This window comes from Passer domesticus, chromosome 26 (assembly GCF_036417665.1).
Source record: "Passer domesticus isolate bPasDom1 chromosome 26, bPasDom1.hap1, whole genome shotgun sequence".
In the NCBI taxonomy this organism is placed as follows: Eukaryota; Metazoa; Chordata; class Aves; order Passeriformes; family Passeridae; genus Passer; species Passer domesticus.
Window position 1 is genome coordinate 27,337 of NC_087499.1, and position 17,409 is coordinate 44,745.

The window sequence follows — 17,409 nt, forward strand, 5'->3', positions numbered from 1 at the left end:
GGAGTTTTGGGGTCACTGGACAATGGAGATGTCCTGGGGTCACTTTTCGATGGAGATCTCTCCCAGCTCCAGCCAGAACCAGCCAGGGCCGGAGGTGATGTCCATGGAGGAGTTTTGGGGTCACTTTTCGATGGAGATCTCGCCCAGCTCCAGCCAGAACCAGGACTGGACACGTGTCCTGGGGTCACTGGACGATGGAGATCTCCCATGTCCGGCCAGGACCAGGACTGGACACGTGTCCTGGCAGGAGTTTTGGGGTCACTTTTCGATGGAGATCTCCCCGTGTCCAGCCAGGGGTGAAGGTGATGTCCATGGAGGGGTTTTGGGGTCACTGGATGATGGAGATCTCCCCGTGTCCAGCCAGGGGTGAAGGTGATGTCCATGAAGGAATTTTGGGGTCACTGGACGATGGAGATCTCGCCCAGCTCCAGCCAGAACCAGGACTGGACACGTGTCCTGGGGTCACTGGACATGTCCGGCCAGGACCAGGACTGGACACGTGTCCTGGCAGGAGTTTTGGGGTCACTTTTCGATGGAGATCTCGCCCAGCTCCAGCCAGAACCAGGGCCGCACGCGCTCCCCGCCGAAGTCGGCGGCCGGGAAGGCGAAGAGCGGCGCGGCGCCGCGGGGGCCGTCGCCGTCGAAGAAGGCCACGCCGCCGCCCTCGTAGTCCAGGGCCACGCGCAGGCGGCGCGGCGCGCGCGGCAGCGGCGTGGGCGGCTCGGTCAGCGCCCGGCAGCCGCCGGGCCAGCGCTGCACGGCCCAGACGCCGGCGCCGGGGCCGAAGGCCGGGCCGCGGCGCGGCACCGAGGCGCGGCTGACGCCCACGGCGCAGAAGGGGCCGCGCGCCACGGCCACGGTCCAGGTGTGGCGGCCGGCGGTGAAGCCGGGGCTGCCCAGCACGCACGGCGCGGGCCGCGAAGCGCTCGGGGCCTGCCATGGCCGCGGCGGGGTCGGCGTCGGCGTAGGCCCAGCGGGCGCCCAGCCCGTCCGGGGAGAGCTGCAGGCGCGGGTGGGACGTGAGGGGGTCCAGGGTGACGTGGGCTGGGGGTATGGGGGGGTTTGGGGGGGAAATATGGGGGGGAATGGGGTCAGAAAATGGGTGGGAAATGGGGGGAAAATGGGGGAGATAGGGGGAAAATGGGGGAAAATGGGGGGAAATATGGGGGGAAATATGGGGGGAAATAATGGGGGAAATAATGGGGAAATATGGGGGGGAATGGGGGAAAAAGGGGGGAATAATGGGGAAAATGGGGGGGAAATAATGGGGGGGATGGGGGGGGGAATAATGGGGGAAATGGGGGGGGAAATAATGGGGGAAATGGGGGAAATGAGGGGGGAAATAATGGGGGGAAATGGGGGAAAAAGGGGGGAAATAATGGGGGGAAATGGGGGGGAAATAATGGGGGAAATAATGGGGAAAATGGGGGGGAAATAATGGGGGGGAATGGGGTCAGAAAATGGGTGGGAAATGGGGGGAAAATGGGGGGAAATAATGTGGGAAAATGGGGGGAAATATGGAGGGAAATGAGAGGGAAATAGGGGGAAATAGGGGGAAAATGGAGGAGAAATGGGGGGGAATAATGGGGGGAGATTGGGGAAATAATGGGGGAAATGGGGGGGAATGAGGGGGGAAATGAGTGGAAATAATGGGGGGAGATTGGGGGAAAATGGGGGGAAATGGGGAGGGAATGGGGTGGAAAAATGGGGGGAAATGGGGGGAAAATGGGGGAGATAGGGGGAAAATGGGGGAAATGAGGGGGGAAATGGGGGTAAATGAGGGGGGAATTAATGGGGGAATGGGAGAGAAAGGGGGAAAATGGGGGGGAAATAATGGGGAGGGAAATGAGGGAGAAATGGGGGGGAAAGGAGGGGGATGGGGGGAAATAATGGGGGAAATGGGGAAAATGAGGGGGAAATGGGAGAAGAAATAGGGGGAAAATGGGGGGAAATGGAGGGAAATGGGGGGAATTGGGGGAAATGGGGAAAATGAGGGGGAAAATTGGAGGAGAAATAGGGGAAAATGGGGGGAAACGGAGTAAAAATGAGGGGAAATGGGGGGAAAATGGGGGGGAAGAACAGGCGCAAGAAGGGGAAGGGGAGAAGGAAACAGGAAAGGGGAAAAAAGAGGAGAAAAATGGGAAAAGAGGGGAGAAAAAAGGAGAAACGACAGGAAAGAGGAGGGGAAAGGGGAAAAGGGGAGAAAAAAGGTGAAACCAGGCAAAAATGCCGAGTTCTGCCCCTCTCCGTCCCTTTCCCACAGGGACTCACCCACTTGCTCTTCATCTTTCCCTGAAATGAATAATGAAATTAATTAATTTCACCGGAATTAATGAAGGAATCCTTGGGGAGGGCTCCGAGAGGAGAAGGGAGGGAGGGAGGGGAGAACACTCACGGTGCTCCTCGAGGCACCGCCCTGCGGGAAATCACAAAAAAACAGCAGTGAAAGGCGACAAAACGGGGTGGAAAAACAAAATTAAATTAAAAAAAATAAAAATAAAATTAAAAAAAATTAAAATAAATCAGTATAAAGTAGAAAAAATTATTTAAAGTTTAAAAAAAAAGAAATAAAATAAGAAAAAACCCCAAAATTAAATTAAAAAAAAAAAAAATAAAATTTAAAAAAATTAAAATTAATCAGTATAAAGTAGAAAAAATAAAAAAATTAAAATTAATCAGTATAAAGTAGAAAAAATGATGTGAAATTAAAAAAAATGAAATAAAATAGGAAAAAACCCCAAAATTAAATTAAAAAAAAATTTAAAAAATTAAAATAAATCAGTATAAAGCAGAAAAAATTATGTAAAATTAAAAAAAAAATGAAATAAAATAGGAAAATAAAGGAAATAAAATGGTTTAATTTTATTTAAACAGAAATAAAGCAGCCCTGGGATGGGACACTCACAGATCCTCAGTCGGGATTCCTCTGGAAAACGAAAATTGATTGGAATTGATGAAGAAATTAAGGATGAAAACGGTTCCCCGGGCAATTAATTTCTGCAATTAAGGAAAGAGAAGAGATTTCCCCCCCAGGACTCACCGAGCTCCGCGTTCAGCTCCGCTGGAAAAGGAGGAAAAATGAGAATTCCCACGAGGGGCCATTCCCAGAATTCCCATTTTCCCAGAATTCCCATTTTCCCAGAATCCCCATTTTTCCAGAATCCCCATTTTTCCAGAATTCCCATTTCCCAGCATTCCCAATTCCCAGAATTCCCCTTCCCAGAATTCCCATTCCCAGAAGTCCCATTTTCCCAGAATTCCCATTTTCCCAGAATTCCCATTTTCCCAGAATTCTCATTTTCTCAGAATTCCCATTTCCCAGAATCCCCATTTTCCTCCCAGAATTCCCATTTCCCAGAATCCCCATTTTCCTCCCAGAATTCCCATTTTTTCCCAAAATTCCCATTTTGGACTCTCACCGATCCGCCGGTCCCGTTGTTCTGTGGGAAATTGGACAAAATCCAGGGAAACATTATCAAAAAGCAAATAATTAAAAGATTATTTAAATCTATGACATTTTTAATTAGGTCGTGCATTTAAATATATTTAAGATATATTAAATAATAGAAATATATTTATATATTTATATTTATATTTATATTTATATTTATCTATTTGTATTTATATTTATATATTTGTATCTGTATTTATTAAAAACTACATTAATTAATGATATGAAAAACTATATTAATAAGCCATATTAAAAACTATATCAATAAACCACAATATTCCAATAAAATAAAATTTTATTTAATAAAAATGAATAAAATATATAATAAGTGAGGAAAATGGCAGATTTTATGTGTATGAACCGCAAAATCCGCAACTGCTGGAACACAGTAATTACAAATTATAATAATATTTGCATACATTTATATATAATAATATTTATGTATATACATAATGTTTTAATATATATAATTTATATAAAATTAATATAGATAGTTATATTTTTATATATATGATTTATGGTATTATAAATTACATACTTATATAATTTATATATAAATTTCTACTTACATATCAATTTTATAAATACGTAATTTATAATATTATTAATTATGCACAAATTATTGTATGTAATTAATAAAATTCTGAATTACATATTTATATAATTTATACATAAATATAATTATTTTTTCCCAAATTTTTCTCACCGAGCGCCTCCGAGAGCTCCGCTGCCAGGGGAAAAACCCAAAACTCCTCAGTTTCAGTTTCAGAACGAACCAAAATCCCCAAAATTCCCAAAATTCCCGAATTTTGGGTGGGGGAGGGGCACACGCACCAATCCTGGCGTCGCGGGATTCTGGGAGGGGGAAAAAAGAGGGAAAAAAATTCAAATTATCCCAAAAAAATCACCCAACCCGGGGCCAGAGCCAGCAAAAAAGAGGAAAAGAATTCAAATTATCCCAAAAAAATCACCCAACCCCAGGTCAGAGCCGGCAGCAAAACCTGCTTTGGATGAAAATCTCAGATTTCAAATAAAAAAATGTAATTTTTAATCCTAATCCCAAATTTTTTAGTAGAAATCCCAAATTTTTTAGTAGAAATCCTGACCTTTAAATGAAAATAACGAATTTTTAAATCCAACCCCCAAATATTAACTGAAAATCCCAAATTTCAACCCAAATTTGTCCCAGTTTTGGGATCCTGGACTCACCCAGCGCCGCCCTGAGCTCCTCTGGGAACCAAAGGGAAAATTGGGATTATTTGGGGATTTTTATTTTTTTATTTTTCCTTCAGCTCCGGCCCAGAAATGGGAACTGAACCCACCGAATTTTCTGTCGATTTCCCCTGGAAAAAGGGAAGGAAAAAACAAAATTAAAATAATTCAAAATTACTCAAAATAATGAAAAATAAAAATAACAATAAATTAATATAATAATTATAATATAATAATATTATAATATCACTATTATTGTTATTATTATTCAAAACATCCATAATAAAATACTGTAGAATAAATACAGAATAAATAATATTTATATTAGATATATTTCTATATATTCTTATTTAGCAATTAATAATATTAAATAGATCATAATGAATATAAAATAATATAAAATATAATAACAAAACAATATTCTAGAGCAACAACAAAACATCAATAATAATGGCAAAACCAAAAATAGTAATAGTAAAAATAATAATGATAATAATAAGTGTAATAGTAATAATAATAAAATAATAAAAATATAAATTTAATAGTAATAATAACAGTAATAATAGTAATAGTAATAGTAACAATAATAATAATAATAGTAATAATAATAATAATAATTAGTTTCTGGTTATGAAAAAAACCTTGGGAAATGGTCCAAAAAGGGATTTTTAGGGTTAAAAAGGAAAATTCAGCAATTCCTTACCAGGTTCTTCCTTTGTTTTACCTGGAAAGAGCCAAAAACGGGAATTCCCATCGGGAATTTGGGAAATTCTGGGATTTGGGCATTTCCCCACCATTTATTCCACCCAAGTTTGGGGGGAAGCAGCCCAAACCCGGCAGGAAAATGGGGCAAAAAAATGGGAATTTGGGGCTGGGGAGGGGAGGGCTCACCCGGTTCTGCGGCTTCCTTCGCCTCTTCTTCCTCCTCTTCCTCTTTTATTTCCTCTTTTATTTCCTCTCCTTCCTCTTTTATTTCCTCCTCTTCCTCCTTTTCCTTTTCCTCCTCTTCCTCTTTTTCCTCCTCCTCTTCCTCTTTTAACTCCGCCTCTTCCTCTTCCTCTTCTTCCTCTTCTTCCGCTATTTCCTCCTCTTCCTCTTCCTCCTCCTCCTCTTCCTCCTCCGCCTCTTCCTCCTCTATTTCCTCTTCCTCCTCCTCTTCCTCCTCCGCCTCTTCCTCCTCTATTTCCTCTTCCTCCTCCTCTTCCTCCTCCTCCTCGCCAGGTTCTTCCTCCATTTCCTCGGGGATTTCACCTGGAAAAAGTCAAAATCCGGGGAATTTTGGGGTCAGGAGCGGAGTTAAATCAGCGCGGGCACAAAGGGAGGGGTTAAAAAATGCAAATTACAAAAAAACGGGAATGGGGCTAATTATTAACGAGCGCGGGGACGGTGAATGGCGTGGAATGCCGTAGAATTCCGTGTAAAATTCCATTAAAAATTCTGTAAAAAATTTGGTAAAATTCCATTAAAATTCCGTAAAAAATTCTGTAAAACATTCTGTAAAATTCTATGAAAAATTCCATTAAAATTCCGTAGAGTTCCGTAAAATTCTGTAAAAAATTCCACAAAAAAATCCGTAAAAAAATTCCATGGAATTCAGTAAAAAAATTCTGTGGAATCCCATGGAATTCCGTAAAATTCCGTAAAAAATTCCATAGAATTCTGTAAAATTCCGTGAAAAACTCTGTGACAAAAAAAATCCATAGAATTCCATTTAAAAATTCTGTAAAATTCCATTTAAAACATCCCATAGAATTCCATAAAATCCCATGAAAAATTCCATAAAATTCAGTAAAAAATTCCGTTAAAAATCCATAAAATTCTGTAAAAAATTCTGTAAAATTCAGTAAAAAAATCCCGTTAAAAATTCTGTAAAATTCCCTAAAAAATTCCCTAAAATTCCGTGAAATTCCCCAAATCCCAGATTCCCACTCACCATCGTCCCCCTCCTTCCGCGCCTCTGCAATAAAACAGGAAAAGGAGTTGAAATCCAAATTATTTTCGGGATTTGGCTCCTCCCTCTCGCCTCGTTAATTTATTTTTTCCCAGAAATTTTTGTTTTTAATGATTTTATTTTTAATTCTCTCCCACCGTCACCTCCAACCCCACATTCCCAAATTTAATTATGGAAAAAACCCCAAAAATCCCCAGAACAAAATCCACTCACCGAGCTCCCCCCTCAGTTTTCCTAAAAAAGAGGAAAATGAAATTATTTTAAATTTTTCTTTTCCCTTCCCATGGATTCAGAGCCTTTGTGCCTCTAAATCCCCATTTTTAAAAATTTAATTTCACTAATTTTGGGGTTTTTGGGCCAGATTTCCAGCCCAAGTGGCAAAATGTGAATTGTGAAAAAAGTGAATTCCCAAAATCTGGGGAATTTCTCCCAAACCCAGCGGCACTCACTGATCACAGCGTCCTGATCCCCTGGAAATGAAGAAAAAATGGATTAAAAATGGGATAAAATCCCAATTTCCTGAAATTTTACAGCCAGGAAAATTAAAATTAAAAAAAATTTAAAAATTATTACGCTCCCTTAACTCCAAAACCTCAATTTTAATTTTTAATTCAGGATATTTTGAGGGGGAAACTCCAAATTGGGGTAAATTTTGTGTCTGAGGCCCTAAAAAGGGAGGGGTTAATTATGTTAATTAGCAATTAAATCAGACGCGTTTTGGGGAGAAAATTGCAGAACTTACGTGCCATTAAAAATGGAAATGATCGCCACATTATTAATTATTATTACTCATTATTAAAAATGGAAATGATCGCCACACTATTAATTATTATTATTACTCATTATTTCCCATTAAAAATGGAAATTATCACCACATTAATAATTATTGTTACTCATTATTTCCCATTATTACAGCGTCATTAATTAATTAAATAATTAATTAATTAATTTTTCCCATTTTTTCCCCCAAGATTTCCCTCGAATTTTTCTCATTTTTCTCCCCAATTTCCCTTTTAATTATTATTTCCCTGCACCCGAATTAATTGGCACTCACCCAGCAGCTCCTTCAGGTGCCCTGCGGGAAGCCGAGGGAAATGAATTCAAAGTAAATAATGAACATAATTAAAAATTCCTAATTGACTTGTACCACCCAATGGATGGATGGTTTTAGTCAGGGCAGGGTTAGAAATAGAAATGGGTCTGGTTTTGTAAAATACAAATATAAATACAAATATAAATATAAATACAAATATGAATATAAATATAAATATAAATATAAAGTATAAATAAACATAAATATAAATATACATATATATTTATGAATATATATATTTATGAATAAAAATATATTTATCTCTAGAAATATAAATAGAAAAATATAAATAGAAAAATATAAATATAAAAAGAAATAGAAATACAAATAGAAATACGAATATAAGTATAAATGTAAATGTAAATGTAAATATAATTTCAAATATAACTAAAGCTAACATATGAATATGAATACAAAGATGAATAGAAATAGAAATAGAAATAGAAATAGAAATAGAAATAGAAATAGAAATAGAAATAGAAATGTATGAATATAAATAAAAATAAAAATAAATATAAATATAAACGTAAACATAAATATAATTTCAAATATAAATACAAATACAAATATAAATATAAATATAAATATAAATCCAAAGTCTCTGACTTACTGATCTCGGCTTCATTTTCCCCTAAAGGAACAAAATGATTCCAATAAATATCGATTTAAAACCGCCTAAAATCGAATCAGTTCTGGGAAAATGGCAAAAATTCGAACGGAATTAAAAATAACTGTTGGAAAATCAATAACCACAAAGAATTACTGAAAAATAAGAATTCAAATGAACCATTGGAAAATCAAGACGCACAAAGAATTTCTAGAAAATTCGGAATTCAGATGAACCGTTGGGAAATCAAGAAGCACAAGAATGACTGAAAATTCCGAATCATCCCCTGTGCTTCCCCAGCCCAACACCCCGAGCCCCCCCGGTACTCACGGAGCCGCCGGTGCCGCGCCTCTGCAGGGAAATAATCGCAATTAGTGCTGCTAATGAGCAGTCCTAATTATTTCTTACTGAGGAATTAAATTAATGAATACATCCAACGAATCACGTTCGTAAAAATGAAAAGAATTACGTAAATAAACAGAATTAAATGAAAAGAAATTTATTCAATAGCCCGCATTTATTTAATAAATACTTTATTTTTATTTTTATTTTTGTTTTTATTTTATTTTTATTTTTATTTTTATTTTTATTTTTATTTTTATTTTTATTTTTATTTTTGTTTTTATTTTATTTTTATTTTTATTTTTATTTTTATTTTTATTTTTATTTTTATTTTTGTTTTTATTTTTATTTTTATTTTTATTTTTGTTTTTATTTTTATTTTTATTTTTATTTTTATTTTTATTTTTATTTTTATTTTTATTTTTTATTATTTTTTATTTTTATTTTTTTTAATTTTTATTTCTTTCACACCCGCCCCTCTAAACCAAACCCAAGCCCAAACTCCCCTCCCCAGTTTTGGTTTTGGTGGAAATCCCCCCAAAAAGGAGGGGAACGCCCCCTGCTCACCCAGCTCGGCCTGGCGCTGCTCTGGGGGAAGAGGAGAAAAGAGGAGAAAGGAGAATTGGGGTTGGCAGGGCGGGAATTGTCGGGAATGTCGGGAATTGTCGCGGAACGCTCGGGCACTCACGGAGCTGCCGGCCGAGCGCCTCTGGGAGCGGGGGATGAAAAATGGAATTAAACAGAAATGACACTAAAATAGAGTAAAAATAGAATTTAAAAAAAAGGAAAATTAAAAATAAAATAAAATTAAAAACTAAAATTAAAAATAAAAATAAAATAAAATTAAAAAGTAAAATTAAAAATAAAAATAAAATAAAATTGAAAAGTAAAAATAAAAATAAAAATAAAATAAAAAAAGTAAAAATAAAAATAAAAATAAAAATAAAATAAAATACAAAAGTAAAAATAAAAATAGAGTAAAATAATAGAAGTAAAAATAAAAATAGAGTAAAATAATAAAAGTAAAAATAAAAAAAATAAAATAAAATAAAATAAAGTAAAATAAAATAAAATAAAATAGAATTAAAAATAAAAATAAAATAAAATAAAATTAAAAATAAAGTAAAATAATAAAAAAGTAAAAATAAAAATAAGAACACAAAGAAAAATAAAAATAAAAGCAAAAATAAAAATAATGTAATGTAATATAGTGTGATATAATAAACAACATAATGTGACATTAAAATACTATAGAATGCAATTATAACATAATAATTTATAATATAACATAATTATAATATAATATAATATAATATAATATAATATAATATAATATATAATATATTGTAATATATTACATAATATAATATAATATAATATAATGTCATATAATATAATAACAGTAATAGTCCCCAGTGCCAATTTTTTACCCAATTCCCCCCAAAATGCAGAATAACGAGATCCACTCACCCACATCGGCCGTGAGTTCCCCTGAAAAAAGGGAAAAAAGGGAAAAAAAGGGGAAAAAACGTGGGAAAGAAAGGGAAAAAGGGGGAAAAAACGTGGAAAAAAAAGGGAAAAAGGGGAAAAAAAGGGGGAAAAAAGGGAAGAAAAGGGAATTTTGAGCCCAAATTGCCGTTTTTGGAGCCCCAATTCCCATTTGGGGGGGGGATTTGGGGTTCCCTCCCGGGGTTTTTGGGGCCCAAACCCCAAACTCACCGATTTTCGTGTGCCGCTCCCCTGGCCGGGCGGGGGTTAATTGGCATTAATGAACGGAGCGCTAATTACCGAGGGGCCGGGGCGGGGCGGGACTCACCGAGCTCCACCGTGAAGATCCCTGCAGCCAAAACCCGGCAATTCCCAAATTTCGGGGCCCAGATCTTCCTTTGCACCCTTTTTTCCCCCTTTTTCCCCATTATTTCCCCTTTTTTCCCTTTTTCCCCCATTTTCCCCCATTTTCCCCCCTTCCCCCCCTTTTTTCCCTTTTATCCCCATTTTTTCCCCATTTTTTCCATATTTTTCCCCCTTTTTCCCCATTTTCCCCCTTTTTTCCCTTTTATCCCCCTTTTTTTCCCATTTTTTCCCCATTTTTTTTCATATTTTTCCCCATTTCCCCCCTTTTTTTCCCTTTCCCCCCCAAATTCCAGCTCAGCCTCCCCAGCCCTCCAATCCCGGGGGATTTTCCCCAAATTCTGTGAAATTTGGGTATTTTCCCCCCAAATTCTGTGAAATTCAGGGATTTTCCCCCCATATTCTCTGGAATTGAGGGACTTTCCCCAAACCCTGTGGAATTAAGGGATTTTCCCCCAAAGTAAATGGAATTAATGGATTTTCCCCCCAAATTCCATTAAATTCATGGATTTCCCCCCAAATTAAATGTAATTCATGGATTTTCCCCCAAAGTAAATGGAATTCGGGGATTTTCCCCCAAACTCCCTGAAATTCAGGGATTTCCCCCCAAATTCTCTGGAATTCAGGGATTTTCCCCCCACATTAAATGTAATTAAGAGTTTTTCCCCCAAACTCTCTGGAATTCAGGGATTTTTTCCCCAAATTCCGTGAAATTCAGGGATTTTCCCCCAAACTCTCTGGAATTCAGGGATTTTTCCCCAAATTCCGTGAAATTCAGGGATTTTCCCCCCCATTTCTCTGGAATTCTGGGATTTTTTCCCGAAACTCCCTGAAATTGAGGGATTTCCCCCCCAAATTCTCTGGAATTCACAGATTTCCCCCCAAACCCTGTGAAATTCACGGATTTCCCCCCAAACTCCCCAAACTTCAGGGATTTTTTTGCCCCAAACTCCCCAAAATTCAGGGATTTTCCCCCAAACTCCCCAAAAATCAGGGATTTTCCCCAAACTCCCCAAACTTCAGGGATTTCCCCCCAAACTCCCCGAAATTGAGGGATTTTCCCCCAAACTCCCCAAACTTCAGGGATTTTTTTGCCCCAAACTCCCCAAACTTCAGGGATTTCCCCCCAAACTCCCCGATATTCACGGATTTTCCCCCAAACTCCCCAAAATTCAGGGATTTTCCCCAAACTCCCCAAACTTCAGGGATTTTCCCCCAAACTCCCCAAAATTCAGGGATTTTCCCCCAAACTCCCCAAACTTCAGGGATTTCCCCCAAACTCCCCGAAATTGAGGGATTTTCCCCCAAAGTGCCCAAAGTTCAGGGATTTCCCCCAAAGTGCCCAAAATTCAGGGATTTTCCCCAAACTGCCCGAAATTCAGGGATTTTCCCCCAAAGTCCCTGAAACTGAGGAATTTCCCCCAAATCGCCGTCGCACTCACGGATGGTGGCGTCGCACTTGGCTGAGGGAAGAGGAACCAAAGTTTGAAATGGAACCAAAATAAAATTAAAAACCAATTAAATGTTCCCGTTCCGGCTCCTTCTCCCCCTCGCTCACCCAGCTCTGCCCGGAGCTTCCCTGAAACCAGAGAAATTAATTAATAAAGCGTAATTACACACTTGATTCCCACCAAAAATTAATTATAAACACCGACATAATCCGTTTTCGTCGTTAATAAAATCAATTTTTGCCATCAATTTTCACTAAGAACCAATATTAAATTTGTCATGAACAAACATTAAATTTTAAGAGTGGATATCATTAATTTTAATTATTAATATGGTGAAAATATTATTGGCAGAATCACAATAATAATTTAAATTATTAATGCAGTCAAAATACCATTAATAGAACCACAATAATAATTTTAATAATTAATAGAGTCAAAATATTATTGACAGAACCACAATAATAATTTTAATAATTAATAAAGTCAAAATATTATTGGCAGACCCATAATAATGATTTAAATAATTAATAAAGTCAAAATATTATTGGCGTAACCACAATTATAATTTAAATTATTAATGTAGTCAAAATACAATTAATAGAACCACAATAATAATTTTAATTATTAATACGGTCAAGGTATTATTGGCAGAATCACAATAATAATTTTAATAATTAATAAGGTGAAAATACTGTGAATAGAACTACAACAATAAATTAAAATTTGTATTAATTACATTTTTATGAAATATTAATTTATTCTTAGTGTCACGCTGCGGTGCATTAATTAATGCTAATAATAACGGTTATTAATTTTAATTTTAATGGGTTTTCACTCCAGGGACGGCCAGGGTGGGAATCCCAAACTTTGGGGGGAAAAGGGGAGGGATTGGGAGCGAGGAGGGAATTCGGGGAATTTGGGAATTCCGGGACTTACGGAGCCCGGAGTCGCGCTCGGCTGCGCAGAAATCGCCAAAATCCACCCAAATCCACCCAAAAAGGCACCGAAAGGGAGGAAAATCAGCAGAAATCAGCGAAAATCAGCAGAAATCATCAAAAAATCAGCAGAAATCATCAAAAAATCAGCGAAAATCAGCACAAATCAGCGAAAATCAGCAGAAATCATCAAAAAATCAGCGAAAATCAGCAGAAATCAGAAAAAAACCCAGCAAGAATCAGCAGAAATCAGCAAAAAGCATCAAAAAATCAGCGGAAACCAGCAGAAATTGTTTACTTATTTATTTATGGAAATTTCCAACCCTATTTCTAATATTTATTTATTTATTTATTTATTTATGGAAATTTCCAATCCTATTTCTAATATTTATTTATTTATTTATTTATTTATGGAAATTTCCAATCCTATTTCTAATATTTATTTATTTATTTATTTATTTATTTATGGAAATTTCCAACCCTATTTCTAATATTTATTTATTTATTTATTTATTTATGGAAATTTCCAATCTTATTTCTAATATTTATTTATTTATTTATGGAAATCCCCCATTTTATTTCTAACATTTATTTATTTATTAATTTTTGGAAATTTCTAATTCTAATATTTATTTATTTATTTATTTATTTATGGACATTTCCGATTTTATTTCTGATATTTACTTATGGAAACTTCCAATTTTATTTCTGATAAACACTCTCTCTAACCTCATTAACCCACAGCGCTAATTAGCAAAGCAGCCATCACCCCCCCAAAAATGTTAATTAATGTCTCCGTACCCAGCAGAGCCGTGAGTCTTCCTGTGGGGGAGGGAAAACGGGGATGAACCCGGGAAAAGCAGGAAGGACCCAAAATTGGGCACTTTGAGCCCAAAATTGGGAACTTTGGGCCCAAAATTGGGAAGTGTGAACCCAAAATTGGGAACTTTGAGCCCAAAATTGGGAACTTTGGGCCCAAAATTGGGAACTTTGAACCCAAAATTGGGAACTTTGAGCCCAAAATTGGGAATTTGAACCCAAAATTGGGAACTTTGAGCCCAAAATTGGGCAGTTTGAGCCCAAAATTGGGCACTTTGAACCCAAATTTGGGCACTTTGAGCCCAAAATTGGGAATTTGAACCCAAAATTGGGCACTTTGAACCCAAAATCTCAGTCCGGGGGGATCAGGAGCGGCACTCACGGATCTCGGCAGCGAGCTTGGCTGGGGAGAAAAAAGGGAATTTTGGTGAAATTTGGGGGAAATTGGGAGAAATGCGGGGTGAAATTTGGGGTGAAATTTGGGGTGAAATTCGGGTGGAAATTGGGGGAAATTTGGGCAAAATTCGGGTAAAATTTGGGGGGAAACTTTGAGGGAATTTGGGGGAAAATTGGGGGGAAATTTGGGGGAAGTTTCGGCTGAAATTTGGGGTGAAATTCAGGGAAAATTGAGTGAAATTTGAATTATTTCCTATTTTTCCCCAGGACGGGATCGTCTGCCCCAAAACGAGGAGATTTTACCCCAAAACGAGGGGATTTTACCCCAAACGAGGGGATTTTACCCCAAATGAGGGGATTTTACCCCAAACGAGGGGATTTTACCCAAAATGAGGGGATTTTACCCCAAACAAGGAGATTTTACCCAAAACTCGGGGATTTTACCCAAAATGAAGGGATTTTACCCCAAACGAGGGGATTTTACCCAAAACTCGGGGATTTTACCCCAAAACGAGGGGATTTTGCCCAAAATGAGGGGATTTTGCCCAAAATGAGGGGATTTTGCCCAAAATGAGGGGATTTTACCCCAAACGAGGGGATTTTACCCAAAATGAGGGGATTTTACCCAAAATGAGGGGATTTTACCCCAAACGAGGGGATTTTACCCCAAAACGAGGAGATTTTACCCAAAACTCGGGGATTTTACCCAAAATGAGGAGATTTTACCCCAAAACGAGGAGATTTTACCCCAAAATGAGGGGATTTTGCCCAAAATGAGGGGATTTTGCCCAAAATGAGGGGATTTTACCCAAAATGAGGGGATTTTACCCAAAATGAGGGGATTTTACCCCAAACGAGGAGATTTTACCCAAAATGAGGGGATTTTACCCCAAACGAGGGGATTTTACCCCAAAATGAGGGGATTTTACCCAAAATGAGGGGATTTTACCCCAAACGAGGGGATTTTACCCAAAACTCGGGGATTTTACCCCAAAACGAGGGGATTTTACCCAAAATGAGGGGATTTTACCCAAAATGAGGGGATTTTACCCCAAACGAGGGGATTTTACCCAAAATGAGGGGATTTTACCCCAAAACTCGGGGATTTTACCCCAAAATGAGGGGATTTTACCCAAAATGAGGGGATTTTACCCCAAACGAGGGGATTTTACCCAAAATGAGGGGATTTTACCCAAAATGAGGGGATTTTACCCCAAATGAGGGGATTTTGCCCCAAACGAGGGGATTTTACCTAAAACTCGGGGATTTTGCCCCAAAACTCGGGGATTTTGCCCAAAACTCGGGGATTTTGCCCCAAAACCAGCAGGGAAATGCACTCACTGATTTTCCGGTCGCGTTCCTCTGGGAATTGGAGGAGGAAAAAAAGGGGAAAAAGCAGAAAAACGAGAATTGTGACAGAATTTCTCCATTTCTGCCGCGGCCCCGGAGCCCCGGCCCCAAACGGGGATTTTTCACCCCAAAATTTCCTTTCCAGTGAGGATTTGGCCTTGGACTGACTGAGTTTGGCGCTGGATTCACCTGAAAAACAGGAAATAAAATAAAAAAAGGGAAATAAAATGAAAACAGGAAATAAAATAAAAAAGGGAAATAAAATGAAAACAGGAAATAAAATAAAAAAAGGGAAATAAAATAAAAAAGGGAAATAAAATGAAAAACAGGAAATAAAATATAAAAAACCCAGGAAATAAAATAAAAAACCAGGAAATAAAATTTTAAAAAAGGAAATAAAATAAAAAACAGGAAATAAAATTAAAAAACAAGAAATAAAAGCAGGAAATAAAATCTAAAAAAACAGGAAATAAAATCAAAACAGGAAATAAAATAAAAAACAGGAAATAAAATCAAAACCAATCAAAACCAGCCTCAATTCACCCCAAATCCCGGAATTAATAAATATTTAAATCCCCAAAGCGGCTCCTCCCACCCCAGAACCCCCAATCTGAGGGGATTTTTATCATTTCCCTCTCTACAATCCCAAAAATTTGCTTTTTTGAGGAAAAAACCAGCCCCAAAGCCACCTCAAAATGCACAAAATGCCCCAAATTTTCATTTTTCACAGCCCTGATTTGCGTGATTAAAGTCTGGATTTTCATTTTAAGGCCAAAATTCCCATTTTGAGCACAAATTGAGGGGGAAATTCCCATTTGAGGACCCAAATTGTTCCTTTTAGCAGAAATTTATCATTTTAAAGGCAAATCTTTAATTTCGAGGACAAACTTCTAATTTTAATTAATTAAAATCCTTACCCAGGTCGGAGGTCAGTTTGCCTGAAATAAGAAAAAAAAGGAAATTCAATTTATTTGGGGTTTTTGCAGGTCTGGGCCCACCCCAGCACCCAGGGACAAAAAGACCCAAAATCCCGAATTTTTCAAGCCCAAAATCCCCCGGATCCCGGCAATTAATGATTAATTAGGGGTTAATGAGGAAGGGAAGAGGCACTCACTGATCCGCCTGTCGCGCTCCTCTGGGGAGGGGAGAGAGGGAGAGGGGTCAGAAAGTGGGGGAAAAATGGGAAAATTGGGAAAAATGGGGGGAAAATGGGGAAAAATGGGGGAAAATTGGGGAAAAATGGGGAAAAATGGGGGGAAATGGGGAAAATGGGGGGAAAATGGGGAAAAATGGGGAAAAATGGGGGGAAATGGGGAGAAATGGGGAAAATGGGGAAAATGGGGAAAATGGGGAAAATGGGGGGAAAATGGGGAAAAATGGGGGAAAATGGGGAGAAATGGGGAAAATGGGGAGAAATGGGGAAAATGGGGAAAAATGGGGGGAAATGGGGGAAAATGGGGAAAAAATGGGGAAAATGGGGGGAAATGGGGAAAATGGGGGGAAAATGGGGAAAATGGGGGAAAATGGGGAAAATTGGGGGAAAATGGGGAAAAATTGGGGAAATGGGGAAAATAAAGGGGAAAATAAAGGGGGAAAATAAAGGGGGAAAATAAAGGGGAAAAAGAAAGGGAAAATAAAGGGGAAAAAGAAAGGGAAAATAAAGGGGAAAAAGGAGGGAAAAGGGGGAAAAAGGGGGGGAAAGAGGAGAATAAAGGGGAAAATAGGGAAAATAAAGGGGGAAAAGGGAAAAATAAGGAGGAAAATGAGAGAAAATAAAGGGAAAAATGGGGGCAATAAAGGAAGAAAACGGGAAAAATGGAGGGAAAAAGGGAGAAAATAAAGGGGAAAAAGGGGGGAAATAAAGGGGAAAAAAGGGAAAAAGGGGGGAAAATAAAGGGGGAAAAGGGGAAAAGAAGGGAGAAAAATAGGGAAAATAAAGGGGAAAAGGGGG

The 17,409-nt window shown here is 38.1% G+C and overlaps 1 protein-coding gene and 1 long non-coding RNA gene across 3 annotated transcripts; both read right to left on the reverse strand.

Moving 5' to 3' along the window:
• Positions 1–8,567, reverse strand: LOC135286293 (uncharacterized). Of its 2 annotated transcripts, XM_064399411.1 has the most exons (17): positions 8,318–8,567; positions 7,669–7,689; positions 7,064–7,084; positions 6,828–6,848; positions 6,597–6,620; positions 5,555–5,914; positions 5,367–5,387; positions 4,774–4,794; positions 4,661–4,681; positions 4,286–4,306; positions 4,158–4,178; positions 3,420–3,440; positions 3,041–3,061; positions 2,906–2,926; positions 2,396–2,416; positions 2,272–2,292; positions 1–1,044 (listed from the first exon to the last, which is right to left on the reverse strand). In XM_064399411.1, exons 6-17 carry the CDS (start codon positions 5,895–5,897, stop codon positions 329–331), a joined length of 1,269 nt encoding a protein of 422 aa, XP_064255481.1. In that variant the 5' UTR covers positions 5,898–5,914; positions 6,597–6,620; positions 6,828–6,848; positions 7,064–7,084; positions 7,669–7,689; positions 8,318–8,567; the 3' UTR covers positions 1–328. The 2 variants fall into 2 exon arrangements, with proteins under 2 accessions (XP_064255481.1, XP_064255482.1); XM_064399412.1 differs by lacking the exons at positions 5,367–5,387; positions 8,318–8,567 and having other exon boundaries at positions 6,828–7,786.
• Positions 8,568–10,069: 1,502 nt separating this feature from the next.
• LOC135286295 (uncharacterized) lies at positions 10,070–12,086 on the reverse strand. Its single transcript, XR_010350699.1, has 4 exons — positions 11,950–12,086; positions 10,473–10,493; positions 10,376–10,396; positions 10,070–10,147 (listed from the first exon to the last, which is right to left on the reverse strand). It is a non-coding gene; the product is annotated as an uncharacterized LOC135286295 (long non-coding RNA).
• Between the last annotated feature and the right edge of the window lie 5,323 nt (positions 12,087–17,409).